The sequence below is a fragment of the Drosophila kikkawai genome, chromosome 2L (genome assembly GCF_030179895.1).
Source record: "Drosophila kikkawai strain 14028-0561.14 chromosome 2L, DkikHiC1v2, whole genome shotgun sequence".
NCBI lineage: Eukaryota > Metazoa > Arthropoda > Insecta > Diptera > Drosophilidae > Drosophila > Drosophila kikkawai.
This window is the reverse complement of record NC_091728.1, coordinates 13,932,416-13,957,293: the sequence shown is the minus strand read 5'-3', so window position 1 is coordinate 13,957,293 and position 24,878 is coordinate 13,932,416. Positions and strand designations below refer to the sequence as shown.

The 24,878-nt window shown below is 38.7% G+C and overlaps 3 protein-coding genes across 3 annotated transcripts in view; 2 read left to right on the top strand and 1 right to left on the bottom strand.

Annotated features, from left to right (window-relative positions):
• The window catches only part of LOC108074455 (neuroguidin), a 44,897-nt gene that overhangs the window by 3,392 nt on the left and 16,627 nt on the right, over positions 1 to 24,878 (top strand). The window lies entirely within an intron of this gene.
• Positions 6,441 to 14,612, bottom strand: LOC108074443 (ABC transporter G family member 20). The gene is made up of 10 exons (XM_017166485.2): positions 14,387 to 14,612; positions 9,705 to 9,821; positions 9,201 to 9,623; positions 9,041 to 9,134; positions 8,624 to 8,970; positions 8,145 to 8,560; positions 7,902 to 8,088; positions 7,430 to 7,695; positions 7,281 to 7,367; positions 6,441 to 7,215 (listed from the first exon to the last, which is right to left on the bottom strand). The coding sequence occupies exons 2-10, from the start codon at positions 9,806 to 9,808 to the stop codon at positions 7,004 to 7,006; spliced, it is 2,136 nt and encodes a 711-aa protein (XP_017021974.1). The 5' UTR covers positions 9,809 to 9,821; positions 14,387 to 14,612; the 3' UTR covers positions 6,441 to 7,003.
• On the top strand, positions 21,746 to 23,567 carry LOC108074452 (phospholipase B1, membrane-associated). Its single transcript, XM_017166497.3, has one exon. It carries the CDS (start codon positions 21,862 to 21,864, stop codon positions 23,191 to 23,193), a length of 1,332 nt encoding a protein of 443 aa, XP_017021986.1. The 5' UTR covers positions 21,746 to 21,861; the 3' UTR covers positions 23,194 to 23,567.

Here is a 24,878-nt window from a genome sequence, read left to right as displayed (position 1 = left end):
CAAATGTTAGATTCTCGATGCGCCTCCCTTGGCTTCCGTTTCGATTGCTCTGGACCGCATCTTTTGCTTTTCCCTGGACTGCGCCTTGAGCGGTTTCCTTCTGCTGAAATGGAATACTCCATCGGTGACTGTAGTTTTCCTAGCCTGACAACCTTTCTTGTTTTCTTTTTTGGTATCTCCAAGTACATTGAACTTTAGCTTATATCGTGCTGATCATGAAGGAAGTTGAGCAGGGTTTTCCTTTAGTGAAGAAGATCTGCACTGAGGAGGAGGCACTCTTGTTCTGACTTAAAAGAATTTAAAGATAAATGGTTTTTTGTGGAGAAAACAGTCATATTTCAGAATTTATCTGGGATAATGAGTTTCAAATTCTTGAAGTTGAGAAAACTGTCTTTCTTTTTAACAGATATTTTGAAAATCTATAACCCAAATATATGTATATTCTTTTACAATACCTTGCCCTTTACTGTGTGTATGTTTTGTATCTTAATATCTAACAATAATATTGAATTCAGTTGGCTTGTTTATTTTGTATCTCAACTGAATTGAAATTGGATGCTCAGTGAGCTAACGTTGAAATTTTGCTGCAATATGTCTTCAAGATACTGTCATTCCACAGATGCGAAAAAAAGAAGGACTGTTTGCCTAGGAAAATTGTGTCTCTCTGGCATTCTCGGCTTCCTTTTCCCAATTGACTTTTTTTCTGTAGGACATTTGGATCCTTTGTGCCACATTTTCCTTCAATCCTTCGTCGCTATTCCTATTTCCTACCTCGTTCGTTCCATTTCTTTGAATTTCCATGGCTTTTACTATTTTTTTTTGTATCTGAACCTGGTGCGTAGGACTGATGACTGACTTGGTTCCATGGGTTCCAGCTACTACGTTGGCCATAAAAAGCTACTACGAGTGTGTACTACCGCTGAACCCGTTTGTATTTTTCTCTATCTTTTTTTTTTGTTTGCCAAAAGTCAGGGGCAACAAAGAAGCAGGAACAAAATAAAGCGCGACGCTCGTTCCATCAAAGTGGAAGTCGCGGCCCTAAAAAAATGGGAAAAGTCTAGAAAAAAGCTAGCGAAAGGCAAGTAGAGGATAGGAAACTGAGGAAAAGGGGAAATCCACGCACAAAGTGGCAAACGGAAAATAACAACAAACAGCAGGAGCAGCAGTGCCAGTGGCAGCGGCAGCCACAGAATGCAAAAGCAACAGAGACAGCAGATACATGGATAGACAGAGAGAGCAAGGCTTTTGCATTATGGCCAAAAATCGAACTGGAATTTGTGCAATTTTTTTTATGCTTGCTCGCCCGTTGTTGTTGTTGCTTTTGGCCAGCTCTGCTGTGTGGCTATCATTGCGTTCGTTTCATTTTCATTTTTTTTCGGCCATGGGTGGAAAGTGGGCGGTGGGCGGTGGCTGGGTGGCTGGATGGCCTCATGCATTTTCCGTGTTTCGTATTGTGCGCAAAATAAATTGGCAAACAAGCGAGCAGGCCAGAAAGAGATGGGCCCGGCGAGAGCCACAGCCACAGCCAGAGCGAGAGCGAGAGATTGGAGCCTGGTCAATGGCAATACATACATGACATCCAAGCTCGCACATAGTCCCCAGTGCAATGGTGTGCAGGTCCTCGTGTACCTCCTGTTTTCCCGACTGCATTTTGGTGTGTTCACCCACCCACCTCGGGGAGTATTGCATTTTGTGCGTCTGCTGCGTGCTTGTCCCTCTGCAGCCGCGTCCACGCCTCCCTCTTATTTTTCCTGGCCAGCGAAATAGGCTGCGTCGCTGTCGCTGCCACCATTTTCGCCAGCTTCGCCAGCGTTCATGTCCACGTTTTTCCCTCCACCCACTCGATGGTCCACTTCCACTCCTTGCCCATCCACAAGTGTGACGCAACGAAGCCTCCCCAACGAGGCCACCCACTCCACTCCAATCGCGCCTTTTCCCCGAGTTTTCCCCCACGCATGTATTGCTGCTGCCGCGCTCTCTGCCTCTCTGTCCTTGTTGTTTTTTCGGTCGCTGCATTGGCTGGCGCAATTTTTGCACTGCCTTTTGTGCACAGTGGGACAAAAAAAAATGGTTATATATTTTTTTTCTTTATACAATTTTGATTACTTTAAAATATTCACTGGGTGTATTGTCTGTTTTTTAGCTTTAAGAATATTTAAAAACTTGAGAAATTGTATTTCATATAAAGAATGTTTATTTTTTTAGGCTCTAGGGGTATTTATTTTCTATTGTTTAGCTCTGTTCTTTAATTTAAATCCTAAATGAAATTTTTCATAAAAATTAAAGACTGTGTTAGGTAATATTTATAGATATCCTCGAAGCTCAGAAATTAACTTAGATTTCTTTAGTACAACTTTTCGGTAATATTTATAAATAACTACATTTTGTCATTAAATTAGAAGTTTACCAATCTTAAATACTTCAGTTCTGTAATAATTAACTCTCATATTTCAAAATTATATTTCAATATACAAACGTTTTTCTAAGTAAGAATAAAAAAAAATACAAATCCATTAAAATTTTAATATAATAAAATTTGCAATTGCAGGACTTGATATAATTAAAAAAAATTTTTTTTATTTATATTTCATATTTCTTATGTGCAAGTTTTTGCTAACTCGAAGTGGTGTAGTTTAATCAACATTAATTGGGTTTTAAATATTAATAGATGTTGCTAATTTATGTAAAAGTATACTGCAAAAATGTCAACGATTATTAAAAAAAAAATATATATTATTAAAGAAAAATAGCAATAAAGAATTATAATTTAATAAATTTTGAGGTACTTATGTATATATAATTGCTTTTATTTATAATTCTCATTACCACTGTGCAAACCCAATCAGGAGTTGGGCCATATAAAACGATTGGAACACAGCGCGACACTGCTGTTGCCATTGCCACTGTTGCTGCTGCTCCTGCTGCTGCTGCTATGTGTGCCAGGCAAAAGGCCAAACGCATGTGTGGCCAGGATCCCAGCTGCCTCCCCGTGCTCTGCTCTGCTCTGCTTCGCTCCTATGTGCAGCACTACACAGCAGAGGAGCTCAGGAGCTCGGGACACAGGACACAGGACATGGTACATAGAGAGTGAGCGAGAAGGAGACTAAAAATCGAACAAAATGCTCGGTCGAGTGAATGAAACGAGCCTATGTATTCAGGCTGGCACTGCATATGAGGGCAAAAACCAAGCGAATGTGTGTGTGTGTGTGTGTATGGCCAGGATGGGGGGGCTAAAGATGGAAGGAGATGGTGATCCGGATGGGGGCACTTGCCGTGTTGAGGGGTGTGGGCCTACGCATCGGTAGCTGGACTGGTGGCTACCTCAAACGCATCGAATGCGCATGGAATCGAACTCGAACGTTGATTGTATTAGATTGGCAGAGTTCAGAGCCCAACCCCACCTGCCTGGACCAGCACCAGTTCCGATTCCCAGCCCGAGCCGCCCACCTGCCCCATAACTCTGGTTGTCCATCAGACATCAGTTCAGCGTGCACTTAAATGCCAGAGTGTGTGCCATGACTGCGTGTGTGTGTGTGTGTGTATCTAGAGGATGTGCGCCCCCTTCAGGCTGCTTGGCCTCCACAACAACACACAGATGCAGCAAATTGAATAAACTCTCAAATCAAATTTTTCTCCATTTTGCCGAGAGAAAGAACTTTGACTGACATGATGCAGAAACAGCAGCAGGAGCAGCAGCAGCAGCAGCAGCATCAGAGTCGTATGTAGGCGGTGCCATCTGTGTGCTCTGTGTGTATCTTAGCCATTTAAAGGGTCAATGAAATGCAAAAGTCGGCAATGATTTGGAATCCCAATCCCAGTCCCATACGAACTGAGTGGTCTATTGTGTCATCTTTCATTTTCACTGCCTGATGGTTTTTAGTTTTTCAAAATATTGCTCCTCATTCGATGCGGAAAACAGATAGATGATGGGGGGCAGTGAGTTTTATGGTCTTTGATTTACTTGAACAAATATATTTGTGGACTTGGGTTGAAGTTACTTGAGTTTTGATTTTGCGAGGATAATGTTTTTCAAATGATTTTGGATGGAAAGAGAAAGGAAAAGTTGGGGAAATAAGTAGAATATGGATGTAGAGGAACTGTAACCACTCTTTACTAAATAGCTGCTATCCTTGACTACTAAAAGATTTGTAAGAGCTTTATTTGAAGTTCTTTTCGAATGAGCTTTAGTGACCGCTCCTTGATCAGGTTTCCTTCAGGTAAAAATTTGTTTATAAGGCTCTGAATTCTGAACTACAACTATTCTTGCTCAAAACTTTCCTACCTCAACAAAAATTAATCATAGCTTTAAGATTTCACCCAAACCTTAGCTTCTTAGGTTTTTAATTAATTGATTTTAAAATCAAACCACCCAAGTTTAAGGATCCTTTTGTTTCACAACAATGACTGCACCTTTCGGCACTCACCTGCAGTTTCAGCACATCGCACACCTTTAGTCAATGAACCTGAAACGGAAATTTTTTGTTAAAGCTGGAGGGGGCTGAAACAGGATGCTAGAGTCCATGCAAACACAAAGGCGAGTCCTTGCAGACACAAACGCATACACACAAACACAAACACAAAGAAATAAAGCACACATTTTCAGCTGTTTTTGGGGAAAGCCGCAAAGTAAAGACAAAAAGTAAACAAAACACTTTTACCTTCATTAAAATTAGGTTTAAATTTACTCCTTTTTCCCTTGGCATTCGGATGTTGACGACTGACGACTTTGCCCAGAGTTTGTTCAACTTGTGTTTTGGAGGTCAAATTACGAGAGCAAGCCACAGTATTTTACCAACTTTGCAACCCCCTCCCTCATTTCTGGTCACATTTAAAGCCGAAAAATGTTATATATGCATGAAATGGAGCAAAAGTTGTAACAACATTTGCGCCAGTCTAGAGAAAGGGTTTGTTTTTTTTTTTTTTTTTGTATTATTTTGTATGTTGAGGGCGCAGGAAAAGGATGAGGATATGGGGGCTGGATATTGTTGTGTGTGCTCGTTTGAAGGTCAAACAAGTTCGCTTTTTGGCCACAAAATTGTTTTTATACTCGACGTTCGAGAAAACTTTTCAGTTGCCTACTTTCAGGCAACTTGACCCAGTCATCCCAGAGTTGTTTGCTGCCAAAAAGTTGGGTTTTTCATTGTCAGTATAGAGGGGCATTCCCCAGAGATAGTTTCCGTCTGTGACGGGGCTAGACAAAAGGCCAGAATTTAAATTCCAAATTTATTTAATGTTTTAATATTTGCTTTAATAGAGAATATTTAGAGGTACTCTGGTTATTTTTAAAAATATTTCGTGACTCTGGAAAATGTGTTTAAATTTAAAACACAAATAATTTGTCAAGAGAAAACTTCCAGATTCATTTTAAAAATATAAAGATATAAGAAAGCCGTAATTAATATTTTTTTTACAAATTATTCAGCTTATATTTCATGGGTAATATATATTGGAAACGTTTTTTGGCCTTTAAAATGATCTTTCTGGTTACAATTTTTAACTTTATAACCCCTCCAATCTTTGCTATATATTTCATATTTAATCTTGGCTTAAATATTGCCTTGTGTCCAAGTTCTCTTCATTTTCTTGATGATTATTATTATTTCTTATCCACTCAATTAATTTACATTTTACACTAAATCATCTATCATTTTATTTGCAATGTAAATGACCTTGTATGGTACCAAGATAACCAGGATTCATGGCAATCCTCATCCTGAAACCCAAGCCCAGGGCAACAAGTTCTCCCTTGGCTGATACGCACAGACACACACTCTAGTCTGGCAACGATTTCCGGCTTGCACATTTTATGCAAGTTATATAAAATGCCAAACTAAACTCTGTGCCACCACCCAGGACTTGACAAACACCCACAAGCAGCGAGGAGAACGCAGACGAGGACCAAGAGTAGGATGGCCTAGCGTTGGCTTTTTATATTTTTCTCCTTCTCGTCGTTGTCGCCATCGTCGTCGTCGTCGTCGTAGTCGTTTTCGTATTTGGCAAAGATAAAGTTTTGTAATAAAAATGTCTGCTGGCAGACACCAGGCAAGGGGTGTCCAGGGGTCAGGGCTCAGAGGAGGAAGCCATCCAGCCGAGCAGACTTTCTGTCTAGCACTTTCGAGCCCGAAGTGTGTCAGCAACTTTGCCACGTCCTCGACATGGTCGTCGTCGTGAACGTGTCCTTGTCCTTGGCCCACACACCAGCATAGATGATTTTATATATACATCTAAAGGCAACATATATAGAATATATATATCTATATAAATATTAGGGGGGGGGGGGGGGGGGGGGGGGGGGAATGGGTAACGAACTTTCGCTTTAGTTGGCGCTGCTTTGAATTTACCATGAAGACAAATATTGAGAAACTTGTTGACACTCTGGTACTTTTCTTTTAGAACTGAATTAAGAGAGTTAAAGAATTTAAAATGAAAGATAATAGACACTTATTTTAAACACATTTTATTTAAATTGGTATTTTTGGTTGATTTAAAATTTCGCTCTAACAATTCCTCATTTTAGTATACAAGACTTTTTCAAAGTTTTACCATTTTTCTCCCACGGATTATCTTAGCTTAAAATGTGGGTTTAAATGTACAACTTGTACTAAGTTTAGTATGTTTCACAATCATTTTTTTAAATACGAAATTGGTTTGTTGTCAATGGGTACAATATATATGCTGCTGTGCTGTGTATTATAAATATTTTTTGTGAGACACCCTTAAGACCTTATGGCATTCTTTAAGTACAGTCCTAGCACCTTTTGAGTTAAGACTGTCCAAGAACGCTTTACGATTCGTTGGTATGAATGTGATTTCCCTTCTTTTTTTTTGTGTGTGATGAGAGTCTACAACATGCGAGTGATATGCTTCCGATAATTATTAAATTACAAACGATATGCACGTAAAATCGCCTATTTAAAATGCTAATACAACTACAACTAGGTGTGTGTGTGTGTGTGTGTGTGAAAGGCCCCCGATAATTAAAGAATAACCCAAGAACTGAAATCTACGCCTTGCGTCTGATGCCAATCAGGCAGAGCACAAAGAAGATGATCGTCCAGCCGGTCATGACCAGAAAACCATTGTAGACCTTGGCATTGGTGATGCCCCAACCCTTTTCGATCACATTTCGAGCCGATATGGAGGGTATGGTGAAGGGCAGCACCATAACCAGGTCCTGCAGGAACTGCGGCATGCTCTCCAGGGGCCAAAGGAGTCCTAGAAGGATAATGAAAATATTTACTTAATATTGTTATAGATATTCTAGTCAGAGCTAAACTTACCACAGAGAATAATCATGGGATAGAAGGCTCCAGTGGCCACAAAGTTGGCCTCCGTATGCGATTTACAAAAGACGGATATGAAGAGACCTATTTAGAAAGGTTTTTGTTATTATTTTAATTAAATAAAAGTTTGAAAATATATTTTTTACCAAACAACATGCCACAGAAGGCCGTCAGAGTGAGCAACCCTATAAGCGTCAGAGTATCCCCATTGTTGTAGGTATCAAAGACCAGGCCAATGTACATAATAACCTCAAAAGACTGCAGGGCCATAATAATCAACTGAGTCAGGAGATGAGCCCAGAGCATTTCCGTGGCCGAAACACCTGCCAGAAGAGTGCGATCCCAAATACCATCCATCCGCTCCGAAATGAACACAGCAGCCGTCATCAAGGTGGCCAAAAAGAAGACCATGCTACAAGATAATCAAAGGAGGTCAACTTGCTTTCAAATCAGACAAAGAAATAATGCATGAACATGGTGTTGAGAGCTTTTCCCATATCGAAGAAGAACCAAAAAATGGATAGCGGTGAATTTGAAAACATCAGCTCATAAAATGAAAATAACATATAAAATTTAAGCAAAGATTCATGTTATCCTTTCTGCGGATACCATACTCACGTCATTACCACACCAGGAGCACAATACTGCTGGAATTCAATGTCCGTGCTGCCGAATATGGGATCCTGGAACTGCACAGGCAAATCCACAATGGCTGAGGATACATTACAATCCCGGACAACGCTGCGCATAAAGGTGGTGAACTTGTCGCGCAATTTGCGTTGCATGAAGTAAGCCACTTGTTGATCTGCGGAATAGCTAGATAGATTTCAAAAGACTTCGTCCCCAGGCGCCCACACTTACCTGTCATGTCGATGTGAATGCTCAGCTCGGCAAAGTCCACGGCCCCATCGGTGGCACGAATGCCATCCTCCAGCACCGACGATATCGAGTCACTGAAATTCTGAGCAAAATACAGATAGCCCACGGTCATGGCTTTCTTGGCATCTCTAAGGGCATCTGCCTCACTGGAATAGTACTTTCTGGTGGCCACATCATCGCCTAGTTCTCGTATATATCGGCAGGAAAGCTTGTGAAACGAACAGAGCTCAGTGTCCTCGTCGTGATAAACTGTGACCAGGCTGTCGTTGAAGCACTCTCCATAGCTCTCCACCTCGCCGGAGTAAACGCCAATCTCCAGATTCGTGGGAGTCTTGCCAATGGCAAGATAAAAGCAAGTCAATTGGATAATGGGAAATAATAGCATGAAGATAATGCCCCTATAAAGGAGAGGGATTATTTCTAGTTTCTTTTTATATTTTAAATTAAGATTATTGACTTACGATGGCTGCCTGAATAATTGCACAAAGTTCTTGGTCATCAGGGCCTTCACCCTGCCCTTGGTGGTAAAGAACACCTTCTTGCGGTTCTCGTTTGGAGGCTCTTCAAAAGGTATTGGTGGTTTTTCGGGCGATGTCAGCTCATGAGTGTCTATGACCTCAGGCGGCAGGACAGCCGTGGGCAAGGCCTGGTTCTTGTTGTGATCCATAATCTGGGCCAGCTCATCCTCATTGCCCTGACGCTGACTCAGTATAAGAAAGGCATCTTCAATGGACTGAGTGCCAAACTTGATCATAATGTTGGTGGGTGTATCCTCCGCCAAGAGAACGCCATTGCGCATGAGGCCAATCTGCCAAGATCAGGGAGAAAAAAAGGTTAAAAATCGAATCTATTAAACCTAAAATCTAGATTAAACTCACGCAATTGGCCTGCTTGGCCTCTTCTATGTAATGAGTGGTAATGATCACAGCCAATTTGCTATTTCTGGTAGTCTCCACAAGAAAATCCCAGATTCTGGCAAGACATAAAGAAACTTTAATCAATTCTGCGGCAAATTGTTAACTGTTTTCCTTGACTTACTTCTCACGCAGCATGGGATCCAGTCCCACTGTGGGCTCATCCAGAATGAGGAGCTCGGGATCATGGATCATGGCGCAGGCAAAGGAAAGCCGACGCTGCTGGCCACCACTACACTGCTTGATCATCTGTGTGGCTGGCGGTAGCTGGAGCAGCTCCTTGAGCAGCTTGAATTTCTCCCGAATGCGGTCATCATCCAGGCCATAGATGCGGCCAAAGTAGAAGATGGTCTCCTTGACAGTCATCTCCTCCACAAGAGCTATCTCCTGTGGCATGAAACCCACCCGAGAGCCAGGAACACCGCTGCCAGGCTCTCCTGGTTTCACGCCCAAAACAGAGACTTCGCCACCATTGAGACACCTTTGGCCAACAATGCAGGAGAGTAGGGTGGTCTTGCCACAGCCAGAAGCGCCAAGCAGGCCGTAACTGAAAAGGGGGAAGAAGGGGACAGAAGAAAGTTGTAGAGTCCGAAGACTGGCAAACACTCTCATTTCGAATGCCACTCACATGGAGCCACGCATCACGTTCATATTCAGCTGGTTGAGCACAATCTTGGGATTCGATTTGGAGCCATAGTACTTATAGCCATTCCTCACTTCAACGGCCGCCATCTTGAGTTGTGAGCTGGAGAAATAATTATAGAAACGTTCTTGCATAAATTAAATGTCAACCAGGGCTAGATAGACTTGGCTATATAATTGAACACAATCAACAGTTTGAGTCATTAAGAGAGACTTGCAATGAGACAGGTTCAAAGATTGTTACCATACAATTCCCAAGAGCCATAAATGCAAATTCCCTTTTTAATATCAAGACAAACTCGTTTTATAATTAACGTACAATTGAACACAATGTATACCCCCCTTTTTTTTCTATCTATTTATCTGCCTACGCTACTAGGATTATCAAAAATCATTTGCGTCAACAAACCGCATTTTCTCGATTTGGTTTTATGTATTTTATTGATTCGCCTGCCTTTATGACACACACGTGCCGAGGCTCTCAAAGCACTTGTGCGGTCCATAATTTATTTCGGGTTTGCTATATGTATTCTAAGTACTTGCTAATTAGCCAACTTGGCGCTTCACTGAAGATGAAACAAAATCTGTGAATTCTCTAAGCCAACTAAGCCTAGGAATTGTGGTTCAATGGCCTCTCCAAATATAACGTGCCTTAAAATATATTTTAACTTGCAAACAAGTGATTATTACTCAATGGGACTAATAAGAAATTTAAAATTTAAAAACTCTGAGTCATAAAACAAAGTCTCAATCAAGTTAACAAAAGAAAACAAACATAAATTACTTGGAAAATTTATTGCTACGTTTTAACTGCATTCACATTGACAGGTGCTTGATGATGAAAATGTCTGACTTGACAGATATTGCGCTAAAAATTGAGTAAATAAGGGAAAAAGAGTCTCGCACTCAAGCTAATCTGGGCAAGTCACAAGGCGCCGAGAACACGGAACGAAACCCCGCAGATGAAGAGTCACAGAAAACGTCTTGAATAACAATCGTATACTATATATACATACACCTGCGGATCAGCGTCAGTACAAAAGCATTCAGAATAAGCAAATGCTCTGCAAACTGGACTGTAAAAGCACAAAAGTAAATATGAAACGAGAAAGGGGTAATGGGGTAAAATGTATCTCGCACGACAGTTTGGTGACAAGGAAAAAAACCGTGAGAAGAATCTAATTATTCTCCGTTTTCAGTAGAAACTTAAATTTATTAATTTAACGCACTGCTGTGACCTCTTTTTAAATTAAGGAAATTCCACTAATTATACCAGAATTTTAAATTCTACAAAACTCAGGGGAGAGAAGAAAGGGGCAGCACTCGGTAATAATCATTTAAATGAGTTCTGTCAAAGTCTGTTATTAGGAAATGTTAATTATATTTTATTACCGGTTTATTTCTTTCTCAAGAGACTAGAAATTCCTTTCGCAAATATATACACCTATAAACGTGTGTAGCATGTGACCTTGCTAATCAGACTTTGACCCACTTAGAGTGCCAACTCATGTTTTAGTCTAGAGCCAAAAATAAACTAGTTACTTCACTGCAATCGCATCTATTTATCTCTCTCGCTTATGTATCTTGTATCTATATCTTGGCATATATCATATATACATAATCCAATGCGCCGGAGGAACAACAATAAAAAATAAACTCAAACAAAAAGCGCCCATAAAGCGTTCGAAAGTAAAGCCCAAAAAAGAAAAAAAAATAAAAATAAACGCTTACCCAAAAATTAAATTGAGTAAGGTTAGTAACACACAGTCGTGGTCATAACTTGATGCCTTGTTTTTGAGGTTGTTGCTGGGTTTTCATTGTTGTTTGCTTAACATTGCAGCAGATGACGCAAAGGACAACAATTTCAGCATGTTATTTTTTCTGTATTTTTTTTTTACACTTTTTTTTCGGGCCGAGTCGAACGACAGGCGTAAACAACTGTGGCACAGGTTGTGTATAATTAAAGACCTTTGACCCAGTAAGACCTCGTTAGCTTTGGCCATTTTTAAAACATAAATATTTGCATGGGAAAACTTTTTAAATATTTACAATTGCTAAATAAATACTTCAGTTGTTAAAATATATTTTCCTTACATTTGAAACAAATATAAGAAAAAATCTTATATTGAAAACAGGAAAGAAAGCTGCCTAAACATTTGGCATCTTTTTAAAGTCGTTCTACGATAATTTTATTCCTACTGATATCAAAACAATCTTATGTATTCTAAATTCTGGTCAAAATTTCGTAGCTTAAAATGGATTTATGCTAAATTCTATTTTAAAAGCATAAGAAAAAGCACTATAATTCCCAAGTCCGAATTTTATTAGATGGGGTTACTAAAGGTTACCAAAGAGTTTTCAATCTGGAAATAAAACCCCGCCTTTTATTTATATTTATATTAAATACTAATTTATAATAAATAAAATTTTTAAAACGCTCAATATATTTTTCAAAATTTATAAATAATAAAAAAATAAAACAAAACCCTGCGATTAGCATGAAAAATCCCCTTTGCAGATATTGGACCATATCTTAGTCGATTCCCGCGGCCAACACCTGCCATAAAAGATATGAAAAAAACCCAAAATGATTAACAAAACACAAAAAAAAACAAAGATAATAAAATAAACCGAGAAGCGGCGAAACAACAAGCATCAAGGTTGCCAACTGGTTAACGGGGGAACCGCTGCTGACGTTGTAACTCAATTGCGAGCGGTACCAAAAATCAGTGGCTTAATGGTTTATCGATGTCTTGTTGGCGTCGCCACACCACTGCCCTCAGGTATGTTGTGCAGTCGCAGTTTATTTGCCAATGTTTTGCAATGTTTGCAATTGAGACCCGCAGTGACGATGACCATGAGCCGCTTAGAAAAGAGCGACAGACCCCCAAATTGCTTTCTCAGCGCCAAGAACACCGCCGGCAAGCATGGCCAATGGGGTAAATTATTATAACCAACACCCGGAGACCCGCCCCTTTGGGTGCCAAATGGACAACAAGTTTTGCCATTGCCTTGGATGCAGTTTTACGGCTTGTTCAAGAGGCCAATAAACTAGGCAACACCAAGATCCAAACCGATCGCTCATCGCTAGCCGTTAGTGGGTATTTAGATCGTGCAACATGTTGCATCTACAAGAGCAGCAGCCATGAGAGAGTTTGGTTAGTTGGTAGCTGGTCGAGTCGCCAGGCTGCCAACTGCTTCCTTCTCATTTGCCGCCGACTCTTGTTCGGTTTTCTTCTTTCTCCTTCATCGTTTTTGTGGCATGGCCACTTCTTATATAATGCCACAACAATCATTTCGGTCAAACTGCAACGGCAACGGCAACGGCAGCAGCAGCAGCAACAACAGCAGCAGCAGCAGCAGCAACAGCTGTCTGCCTCAGTTTATGTGGACTGTGTTTACATCATTCACTCTGGGACAGAGTCGGAAGTTAACGTTTTCGATCGGGTTTAATATCAGTTTCGAAAACCTATATATTCTAGATTTTCCAGAGTTCAATTCAACTCAGTTTCCATAAAGACAAGCAACTGTTTCCAAAGGAAATCTTATGAACATTATCAACAAACTAATGATAAAGTTAAGATCTCAACATTATATATTTTTTATGACACTTTGTAAATGATTAAGCATAACTCGTCTTGTCCAAGTCATTTTATGTTTTTTGTTTTTGCCAATTTTCGTTAGCTCATTGCACGCGCTTGATTATTATTTTTGTACTTTTCATTATACATACGCCTTGTCCTAGTCGTTGTGTTTATAGACAGACAGTTAAGCGGGCTTTGCTTTTACCTCTATATATCTCTCTCCCATTGCAGTTTTGTGTGTCACAGAGTACTTTTTGTAACCAACTTTGTCTCCGGTCATTGGATAATATTAGCCATTTGTGGGATATTATTGTGCCAATGTTAGGAGTGTGAAAAATAAGTGAGTTATGTAAAGCGAAACAGAGAGGAAATAAATGCACACTAATAAATATATATAGTAGTAAGATGCAACTCCGAGTCTTACCAATGCACCTGGCTAAATCAATTTGATTTCGCTTTCCCAACTCCCACTAGTAGATACCAAAAAAATAAGCAGAAATCATTGAGAGACAGACACAAAAAAAGAGATAAAATGGAGGGAAACTGTTGCAATATTTTGCATTGCTTAACCTCAGTTCGACTGGGAGACAGCGGCTCTTGTCTTCAGGTCTTGTTCAGTCATATATGTTTTTTACACACATCATTTTTTTTTTTTTTGAAGAGGAAAAAAAGCTAACAAAACATGAAAATATAGAAATAATGTTGACTGCCGGTTGGGGGATTGTAATTATTTTATTTGTCACACTTTTCATCATATTTTTTGTGGCTAAAAAGCTTCTTTTTTTAAACTTTGATTTTCTTGAATATTAATTTTAAAAACACAACCCGAAATTCACGCACACTTGTAGCATAATACACATGTGGTCATGCTTGGCGGCAGTCCGCTCAAGTTTGTGTCTTAAGTCTTTCGTTTTCCTTTTTTCGTGTATTTTCGTGGCATAAAATGGGTAAAATGAAAACCGATTTAATGTTTTTTTTTTAATAGTTCACAAGAAATGCGGAAACTGTTATACATATAGATTCTCACAGGCACTTTTTCATTTCAAACTTTGATTTTTACATATTTTTTTAAACTCAACCGTACCGTATTCAGCTAGTGATTTTTCCTCGATTTTTCCTAGCTTATCGTGTTGCGCACGCGCGCTTTCGGTGTTGCAATTTTTGTTGTGACCTGCTGCTGTTTCGTTTTTCTTTGCTTTTCGCCGATTTTGAAGAGTGGCTTTTTCCGTTTTTCTTTTCGGCGGTCTCTCGCGCTCTCGGCTGTATCTCTCCGCTGGCCCCAAGTGTCGCTTGCGAGCTCCGTTTGTCGACTGAGCCCAGCAAGTGCCAGATCGCGTACTCGCAAGCTCCAACCCAATCCCAAGTCCGCTCAGCTCTTAGCTTTTGGCGGCGGCAGCGACGCTTTTGAGGCGGTACAGAAATATTTTACAATAAAAAAAAAAGTTTAAATGTATGCGAATTTGTTTTTTGCCGCTTCCTTGGCAAATAAGTGTATGAAAAAATGAAGATAGATTGCTTGAAATAAAATTATTAATGCAGCACAACACAGCACTTTTTTCTGGCTATACGTTTTTTGTGTCTGGTGGATTTTTTGTCTGCCTGTTTGCCGGCTGTTTTAAATATATACAAAGGAATTTATTTTTATATATTAAGAAATAGAGTCTGGAGATGAAAATTATATAAGTGCAAAGGATTTAAACCTCTCACTTTTTGGTTCATAAAAGTCACTTGGAAAATTATCTGCTTGAAAATTCCCATACTTATTGTTGATGACTTTCGTTTTCCTAACGTGTGCCAAAGGTTTTAGTTCTATTACCTGTTTTAGTTAATTATTCAAAGTGGTTTATAGTTTATAACTACAATCTGATCAACTATCAGTTGACTCTAGACAAATCTAATTACTCTTTTCTACTTATTTGCAGGTATGTAATCATTGCTTGGAAACCAGACTTTTATAACAATTATTATTCTGCGGTGAGTTCAATTTTAAATAAGTCAAGTAATTGCGCATTAAAAATGGTATATTTGGTTTAATTGACCAGAGTCCCCTTGTATATTCTCAGTTCTATAATTTTATATATTGAAATATAGCAAAAATCTATGAATTTAAATCAGAGTACAAAATATTTGCAGTCCATTTCCTTGTTCCATATATAAATGCCGTGTTTTCGAATTATCATTGCATGTTATCTTATCAAGATTTGTGTTCAGCTTCAAATAGTTGTATATTCTCTGTCATTAACATGTTAATTGGTGTATAAATTTATATATTAACGTCTGCATATTTCTCACGAAGATTCATTAAACTAAATTATAATGTTTATTACGTATCCGCCCCAACCTTTGGACAAGTGAAGTCCATAAAAGTCCAATAAACTCTGTTCTAACGAAATTGAAAATGAGAGAGTTTCATAATAGACATATGCCAAGTTTGAAGCTAATTAATTTTTGCCTAATGTAAAAGTACTTTTAAGTTGTCTCGCAAAAATAATAATGGCTGATCATAAAAGCTAAGTGACTTAGAAACACAAGCAGAAAATAACAAAGTTCAGAATATTATTTACTTGGAAAGCAATTCAAAGCTTCAAGCAAAGGTTAATATAATATATAGAAATAGAAAAGATGTAGCTTATTTTATTATATCTTATAAACTTGTGTAAATTATGAATTATTTTTTTACAATATTGGCATCTATTTATTAATCATTCATTCATTTTTACCATATCCCTTCTGCTTATCGAAATGTAACACTCCATTTGGCCAATTCGCAAGCAATTTCCTCACTTTTTCGATTCAATCTACATACAATTAACCCATTTGCTAACCATTTAACCCCAATTTATCACAGTTTGGCTTTTCGAGATGCTGCTTTTCGCTTTCTGGCTGCTTCGCTCTCTTGCACAAGTTCGCAAAAAACAAGACAACAAATACTAGTAACAAGTATAGAGGAGTATAAATTGGTTCGAAGCACTGGGCTTTGTCCATTGTCTTACTCAAGCATAAACTTTATGGCACTCAAAACTGGCTTGTTTGCTCACATTTGAAACATTCGTTTCCATGCGAAACAAAAGAGAGCAATTCGAAGTTCAAGTCTCCTCCTCATCCCGACTCATCTCGGCTCTTATCTGGCGCATGCTCCGTCCTCTAGTCCCCAGCCATTGCCTTTTAACATATTTATTTTTTTGTCGTGTTCAAGGCCATGCGCTGGCGCTTTCTTTTACAATAGGCGACCTTGAAGCTGCGGCTTCGACTTTGGCTGCGGCGGCGGCGACTGCGCAAGCGCGCTTGGCACTCGCTCTTTGCCTGGAGGGGCCACACTGGGAAAAACGAAGCCCTTAGATATGCCCTTTAATTTGCTTATAATTTATCTTTATAATTTTTTTAGAATTAAATTTAAATATATAAAATATAATGTGGATTTAGTGCTTTTTGAAATTGTGATAATTAAATAAAGAAAAATACATAGACAAAGTAATTAACTTACGTACTAAAAAATTAATATTTTAAGGACTAGTTCATTTCTCATTGCAAATGGCTTTAACTGTACTCTAGACTTTGACTTCTTATTCCTAATTTAAGACTATAAAACTGCTAAGATCACACATAGATCATTATAGCAAGGTTTCTATAGAACCGGTTTAATTATGATAGAATTCCTTTCATTAGTTCATATCATACACTGTCGTAGTCTCAGAATCCAGACTTGGGAATTTCTGGGCACCTCATTGTAAATATTTTGGACAGCGCTATTCATATATTGTGTATCTTTGGGCTTTAAATATTTTAAAATATTCTGGTAATTAAGATTTCTTCTTCAATTGGAGTTATACAATTTTTCTAGAATTTTATTTTATATAAATATTAAATTTAAATAATAAATAATATAAATATACATTTTAAAGAGTAATTTCTCTCAGTGTCTGGTATATTTTTTGGTGGCTCTGCAGTTGGCCCGCCGTGGTCGTGCAGAGGTTTGTTATCACAGAGAGGCAGTCGGTCAGCCGACAAATTAACCCACTTAGGGTGTGTTGAACGCGCCACTGCTGAGATGCTCACCTGCTCTCAAGCTCACCAGCTCACCTGCTCGCCCGCTCACTCACCTGCCATCAGTGTTCCCTCTTTTCGCTCTTCGCTCGATCGGGTTATTGATCAGGGCGGGCAAATGGCAACGTTTAGCCCCCGACTTGTAATTTTTCAGCTTAAACGCCGAACCGAACAAAAATGTCGCAAACTTTGTTATTATTGTTGATTGTGCAATTGTTAACTAGTTCCCCGTCCCTCTGTCGTTACTGAATATCAGCTTAGGGTCTTTTGAATATTCCCTTTCTAGAGTTAAATTATTTTCTGAAACAGAATGTGACGAGTATTCAATTTAGAGAATATTTTTTAGAAGGATTTTTCTCTTTATTGCGATTTTAAGGCTTTTTATATATTCGAGATTCTTCTCTAATACAATAAAAATATTTTTAAATTAATAAAATCGCTTAATATACTTACTCTTAAATATCTTAAATTTTTTTAAATTTTTAATTTTCAAAATACTTTTTTTTTCTCGAAAACATTCAACACAAATTGGTAATACTATATCCTCTTTTTTTACTATAAAAATATATTTATTTTACAGTGTAGTTTCTAGTTAATAGTATTTACTGATTAGGTTGTTTTATACAAAAACATTTTCCTGCAATATGAAAATGCAAGTTAACTTGCTTCTCTTAAAATTCCCAATGCTCTCTAGCTCTCTGATCCCATTTCCATATTGCTCTCTGCAAAAGCTCTCTTTGCAATTGCAGCGAGGTTAAAGAGTTTTGTAATATTCATGAATTCATAGTGCCCATCGAGGTATATCAATTAACTGCATTATTTAAGCAAATAAATAATAATTACGTTCCACCTTAACCAACAGAATTTGCCGTTAAAAACAAGACAATGGTAAACCAAAGAATAACAATTAAATAATTCCCTTAGATAAGCCGACACTCTTTTAATTGCCAGCGATATAAATCGGGTATTACAATAATTAAGCTACAATTAAAAAAGCGTTGCTAAATAAATGGATAATAGTGAGCCATTCAGGCTTTCAACAATGACAAACTGTTGTTGTACAGGTACAATTTCGAAAATACTTTATGGTAGACATTTGTGTGGTTCAAGGTTGTGCCTGGTGTCTTTGGCTGGGAACTGGGTTTCATTTCCAAAAAAAGAGGGAATATATAAAGAGTTTTTAAAGGTTTTTGTGAAAAAAAAACATGACAAATGATTGATATTAATATATCATTTACTTTTTTTTTAGATTTCAAAAGTTTAAAATTTACTTTAATAATCTGGCAACCTTTGAAAGCTCTTTTAAAACTTAATTAAATATTTTTAACTCAAGCTTTTGCTGCCTGCAAGCCGCTCTTTAAAAAGCTCTTATCAAAATAAACTCTCTTAACCGAACGTAATCTGGCCCAAAAACGTTGTTGATTTTTTCCGTAAACACGGATAAGCCCAACAGAAGCTCCCAGCCAGCAATATCATCTTGTTTACAAATTAGTCTCAATTAGCATAAAATCCATTTTAAACTGGGGGGAAAAAAAGCTGAGCAACAATGTAGCTGCGAAATGTTGCTGAAACAGCAAACGAAAACAACTTCGCCTGGCAACACTTAATGAGCCTCAATTAGTTTAAATGAAATGAAGCTGCGGCATTTTGATCGACATCGTAGACAGGGCAGAGCAACGGAGCAGCTCCAACCGAGTAGTATTTATCTAATTGAGATTCATTTGTCATAAAAAAAAGGGGGATCAGGAATGTCCGAATGAAATTTAGTCTAAGGGCTTTCAGAGCTATTAAACTACTAAGTACCAGTACCATTCAGGTCAGAGATCTTTGAATGCTTACATAAACTATAATTTTAATTGAAGAGCAATTGAATATGGATAGTATTTCTTAGAAGCGTCTGTCTCTTTTAATGTATTCTAAATTGATTCATTATAAAATTCCAATATGGTATTTAACGGTGCTAATTGTTTTCGCCTAACTAGTTGCACAAGTTTATTACTAACTAATACTAACGAGTAGAAATCAACTTTAAAGGTGGAATTACTTTGCAAAAATCAATTCCATATCAGTTCCTGGTGAACTTTTGAAGATGTTAAGTTTAAGTTAAAAGTTTTTAATTGTTTAAAAATATTATATAAATTATTTTAGTTTTAGTTTTCAATTATAAAATATAAATAAAATTATTAGTTGACTCTGAATACTAATTCCCATAAATCCATTTAGAAGTTTTAACTAAACTATGACATCAATATTAATAAATGAACTAACTAACTAAAAATTCAACTCCTCTCACAAATATAACTGTTAAAACATTTCTACAAAAACTAAACACAGCTTAGAAGTGTTTGCTAAAGTTAGTACAAGCTAGACACACATTTTAAAGTTTTGTGTAAACATAAAGGTTTTTAGTCTTTGGCAGCGGAAGTATTAGACTGACTTCCCGGTTTAAAGGTAACATTTGAAGCTTCAGCTCTCATATCGAGATTTCAAATGAACCCAAACATTTTGGTTCTCAGTGTGGGTTTAAAGTTCATATAGCTAATTGCAAATTAAGGTAAACAATTAACAATTACACATTTCATAAATAAGAAAATGTGCAGAGGTTTAAATAATAAACAAAATAATATAGAATAAAATAACTTGAAGAAAGGTGATTGGTATAAATAAGTGATGCCCAAAGACCTGACTCGTGAATCAGCAAAAAAGTCTTTATTAAGTGTCTAACTTTAACTGGTCTATAAATATCCCTTCATATCTACCTTTAAAGACCCTATTAGTTGCTCGATTTTAAATAAAAAACCTACGAAAAACATTCAATCTTCAGAACCTATTTAATTTTCCACCTCTTGAGAAGGCGGAACAGTTTAAAGTACCTTCAAGATCGATCTCCACGCCCATCCTTGATCTTGATCTGCCCCAACAATCTGGGAACAGCTTCCCAGAAGCCGTTAAGTGGAACCCGGGGGGAGATCGAGCGGAAGTTGATCAGTCTTGCAGCGTAAAATTCCAACACGTTCAGGCCCCTCTGTCCGCAGTATATGGCCGCAGGCTGGCTTTACAGCCTTCAGACGACACGCCTCAAAAAAAATATATAAATACAAAATAAGTAAAAATAAAACAAGACCCGACGTGAGTCAGCTCCATATATATATATATTTATAGATCACTTTACTTTATAATATTTTATTTCAATTATCTCCGCCGTGTGGGCAATAACCGCTATCAAGTTCGACAAAAACGGATGTGTTTTTCGCATAGCACTCAAGAGTCTCAAGAGACTCTTGGCGGGAGATCTAAGCAAACAATTAGCTATTAACATTTCAAGCGTTTGAGCAACAATTACATTACAAACTTACTTAAGCTTAATGTGCAAATATTTGGAGATCTTTTTGTGCTCGTAGTTGTTTGAAATCAAGCATGAAAAAGGGGAGATCGACATCTAAGAGCTAGCTATACAAACTACGATTTTAGACAGAGGCGTACAGGGTGTGGGGGTTTGACTTTAGACAGAACTTTAAATACTAAATCAATTTTAAGTCAATATTAAACTAAGCTTTAAGAATCACATTAGGTATTTAATTATGTAAAAACCCAAGTTGTTTACTTAAAAAATAAACTCTCATTAAAGGTTTATGCACACTATCAAAGGCTAGACACCATTAGTTTTTTTTTAAGGTAGTCACACGCCAGATTTACAAACAAATTAAATATTTTTATGAAGTAATATAAAGTCTGTCTGGGAACCACCAACTCTGGATGACTAATTATACTCTGATAAAGCCTAAAGGTGACAAATTCTTAAGTGCTTTCTTGTTGGGTTTACAAAAAATAAATCCCCAAAAGCTATGACCGAATGACCTAGAAGGGTTTGCGACCCCCTATATCAAAGTCTACGCCCCTGATTAAGCCAGACTCTGACTCCAATTATTTGTATATTTATTGTTTTATTAGTCTGAAAAACAAATGTGGCATGTTTTTAGCCACAAGGTAATTATGTCGCCGACTAAACTGTATTCTGTATATTGTTTAGGGTTTCTTGTTTCGTTGCCAAAACATCTTTGAACCCAGGGCACTTGGTAGTGCGTGTGTTTTTATTTATATATATTTTTTTCGTATTTTATTTTACACCAGAGGCTGGTGCTGCTATCAGGCCGCTCTGTCATTTTTATGATGGGTAATGTCTCGGTCAACGCTTTTAAGTCAAGTTCTGGGCAGCAACGATCGCGTGTGGTTGTTGTTTCTGGCTTTAATGGAAAGAAATGAGTTGGAGTGCGAGTTGTGAGCCGTTGTCGGGCTATGAGTGAATCCGGCCCATAATTGCTCGAGGCAAAAGCAGTTCATATATGGTGTTTGTGACGGGCATTAAAAACGCTCGACGCATTCGCCTGTCGGCTGAGAACGCGTTCAGAAGTTCGGCGATCGTGAGCTAGCCAAAGTGATAACCAAACGGAAATAAATTAAAGGACTATCAGAGTGTTAAATGACTTGATTTTTGGAGTTAAAGAATCATCCAAAATGGCTAATCTAACCCAGCTCCTCTGCCTGTGCTTAATGGTGCTATTTGCCTCTGGAAATCGTCGCATTCGTCGGCAGAATCGCTCTGATAAGCTGCTTGCTGACATAGGAGTGCATCCTCAGTCCTGGAATCCAAGGGCTTTGGAGAACGGCATCCAGCAGTATACTTATATCGATCGCAACCTGCGTCATCTCTTTCTGGGCACCAGGCAAATCACCCTGGACTGGGCCCTGGGCCACATTGATGCCCTACGCAACCGTGGGCGACGCGAGGGAAAAATCCAGGAGCGAGTATCCAAGAAGGTGCCCTTTCCCTGCCCCACAAACAACACACGTTCTTTGAACCCACCCACCTCGATCGAGCAACTACGTCCCGGCGATATAGACATTATAGCTGCCTTCGGAGACTCACTCTCAGCTGGAAATGGTATCCTTTCCAACAATGCCATCGATATGATCAATGAATTTCGGGGCCTCACCTTCTCTGGAGGCGGCATGGCCGACTGGCGACGCTTCGTGACCTTGCCCAACATCCTGAAGGTCTTTAACCCCAAGCTATATGGCTTCTCGGTGAGCAATAGTTTGGTGGTAAATCATCGTCACTCCCGTTTGAACATTGCCGAGCCGATGGTCATGTCGCGTGACCTGCCCTTCCAGGCCCGTGTCTTTATCGACCTGTTGCGCCGTGATCCCAATGTGGACATGAAGCGCCACTGGAAGCTGCTGACAGTGTATGTGGGCAACAACGATGTCTGCTCGGATCTGTGTCACTGGGATAAGCCGGAGTCGTTTCTGGAACAGCATGCTGCCGATATGCGTCAGGCCTTTCGATTGCTAAGAGACAATGTGCCTCGCCTGCTGATCAACCTGATAGTGGTCCCCAACATTCAGGCCGTGCTGTCCAGTATGACCCAGTTGCCGTTCCAGTGCTTTGTGGTGCATCGCATCGGCTGTCATTGCCTGGTCGACGATCGTTTGAACAGCACCCAGCTGCGGGAGCGCCAAGAGACCCTGCTACGTTGGCAGCAGCTGGATTTGGAGGTGGCTCGCCTGCCCGAGTTCCATCGGGACGACTTTGCCATTGTGGCTCATCCACTGGTGGCGAATATCAAGGCTCCCAAGTTGCCCGGCGGCGGCACTGACTGGCGGCTCTTCTCGCACGACTGCTTCCACTTTAGCCAGCGTGGACATGCGATCCTGGCGAACTTGCTCTGGAACAGCATGTTCCTGCCCGACGGACTCAAGCCGCGACCTTCCAAGGTGCCTGAGTTGTTTGAGCAGCTCGTTTGTCCCAGTAGGGAGCAGCCCTTCTTTGTGGTCAGGCCCAGTTGAAGGTCGTAAGGTGAATTGGGTTACCTTTTAAGGAGGGGAAGTGCACGGGAAAAAATTGTAAAGAATTTGTAGATTATAAGAAAAAGGACTGGTAGGTTTTGTAATACTTATTGTGGGGAAGAAAGTAAGGATTATAGATAGGACATCTGCAGGATTGCAGGTTGTATTTATTTGAAAATATAATAAAATATTTAAATCAAGGGTTTAAATATGTGGGAAACTGTGAGTTTGTCTAGTTTTGAGCACCGAATTCAACAAAACAAATTTATGTTATAATTTATTTTATGTAATTTAATTATAGGCATAAGATAGTGTATAGATATGCGATGCATAATAAAAGTACGATACTGTATAGGGTATCTTTCTATATTTCATTTTCTTTAACAAATTTTTCTGAAAACAAACAGTTTTATTCCAAAATTTCAACTGCTTACAGCCAAATTATCTCCCATTTTTAGCCTGCAATCTCCTTCTCCCCCTCTCAGTGTCTGCTTGAGCTCTTATTCTTCTTTTCCCCCTTCTCCTTTTCAATTACAATATTATGCAATTTTTAATTTATATTTTTAATTAATTAAAAAACACTAAAAAACAATACCAACCATCCTTCCGTCCGCTATAAAAATTCATTAAAATACTTTTTGCTTATGCGGCGAAAGATTATTTTTTTCCGGCTTACAGTAAACACCTTCCTCTTCTCCAACACTCCTCTCTTCCTCAATGCGTGACAACGTTGCCTGCTTATTACATACCCCTCACCTCCCACCACAAATGCAGAAATTAATATATAAAACAAAAAAAAAAAACAAAAAATAAAAGCAAGGCAACGCGCGTTCACATTTCCCGCATATGCAGCGGGAGGGCCACCTGCAAACCGGACAGTTGCCAATGGGCGGAGAGCAACCCCCAAAAGAATCCGATCCCGGACACATATGAAAAACAGCACAAAAAATATCAAAAAAATCAAAAAGAGGAAAAAAATGGGATAAAATGTACACATACACACGCCCACTGCAAACAAGGCTGTCACAGAAGGGGGTGGATAGAGGGAGTTGGAGCAATAAGAACAACAACAAAATTGCGAAAAAAAATTGTAAAAAATTGCGACTGCGGGGGGACAGTACCGGCAGGAATTGGGTTGGAGAAATGGGGTTGTAAAAATTATATTAAAAATGCACTGTCCGAAAAGGGCGTAGCACAACCAGACACACATGCAAATACTCACACGAACACCACACGTGGCCGCAAAAAAAAAAAGTAATAATAAAGTAAAAGTTTTTTTTACTGGGTTGGGCCACGGCGTTGATATATACACTTTCTGCATATGTGGGGGTATATATATATATATATATATATATGTATATATCTCTGATGTACCTTACATATTTAAACATTTCGCCAAACTGTCCCGTTTTGAAAAATATATTTTGGGGGGACCGCAGAGAAGGAATGCTATACAAATAACCCAAATGAGAGCCCAAACAACCGAACGACACTCGACTAAGATAAATAAAATTAAAAAATCTCTAGCCTTGATTAACCCAAACGAGAGCATTAGCTTCTGGCAACCCTAAAAAAAAAACACAAGTCCTCGAAGAGCTCACAAAAAAGCCTAAAAATATGGATAAACCGACAAAAAATCTGGCGAATGATTGCGTAAATATTACCATTACTTTTTATATATATGC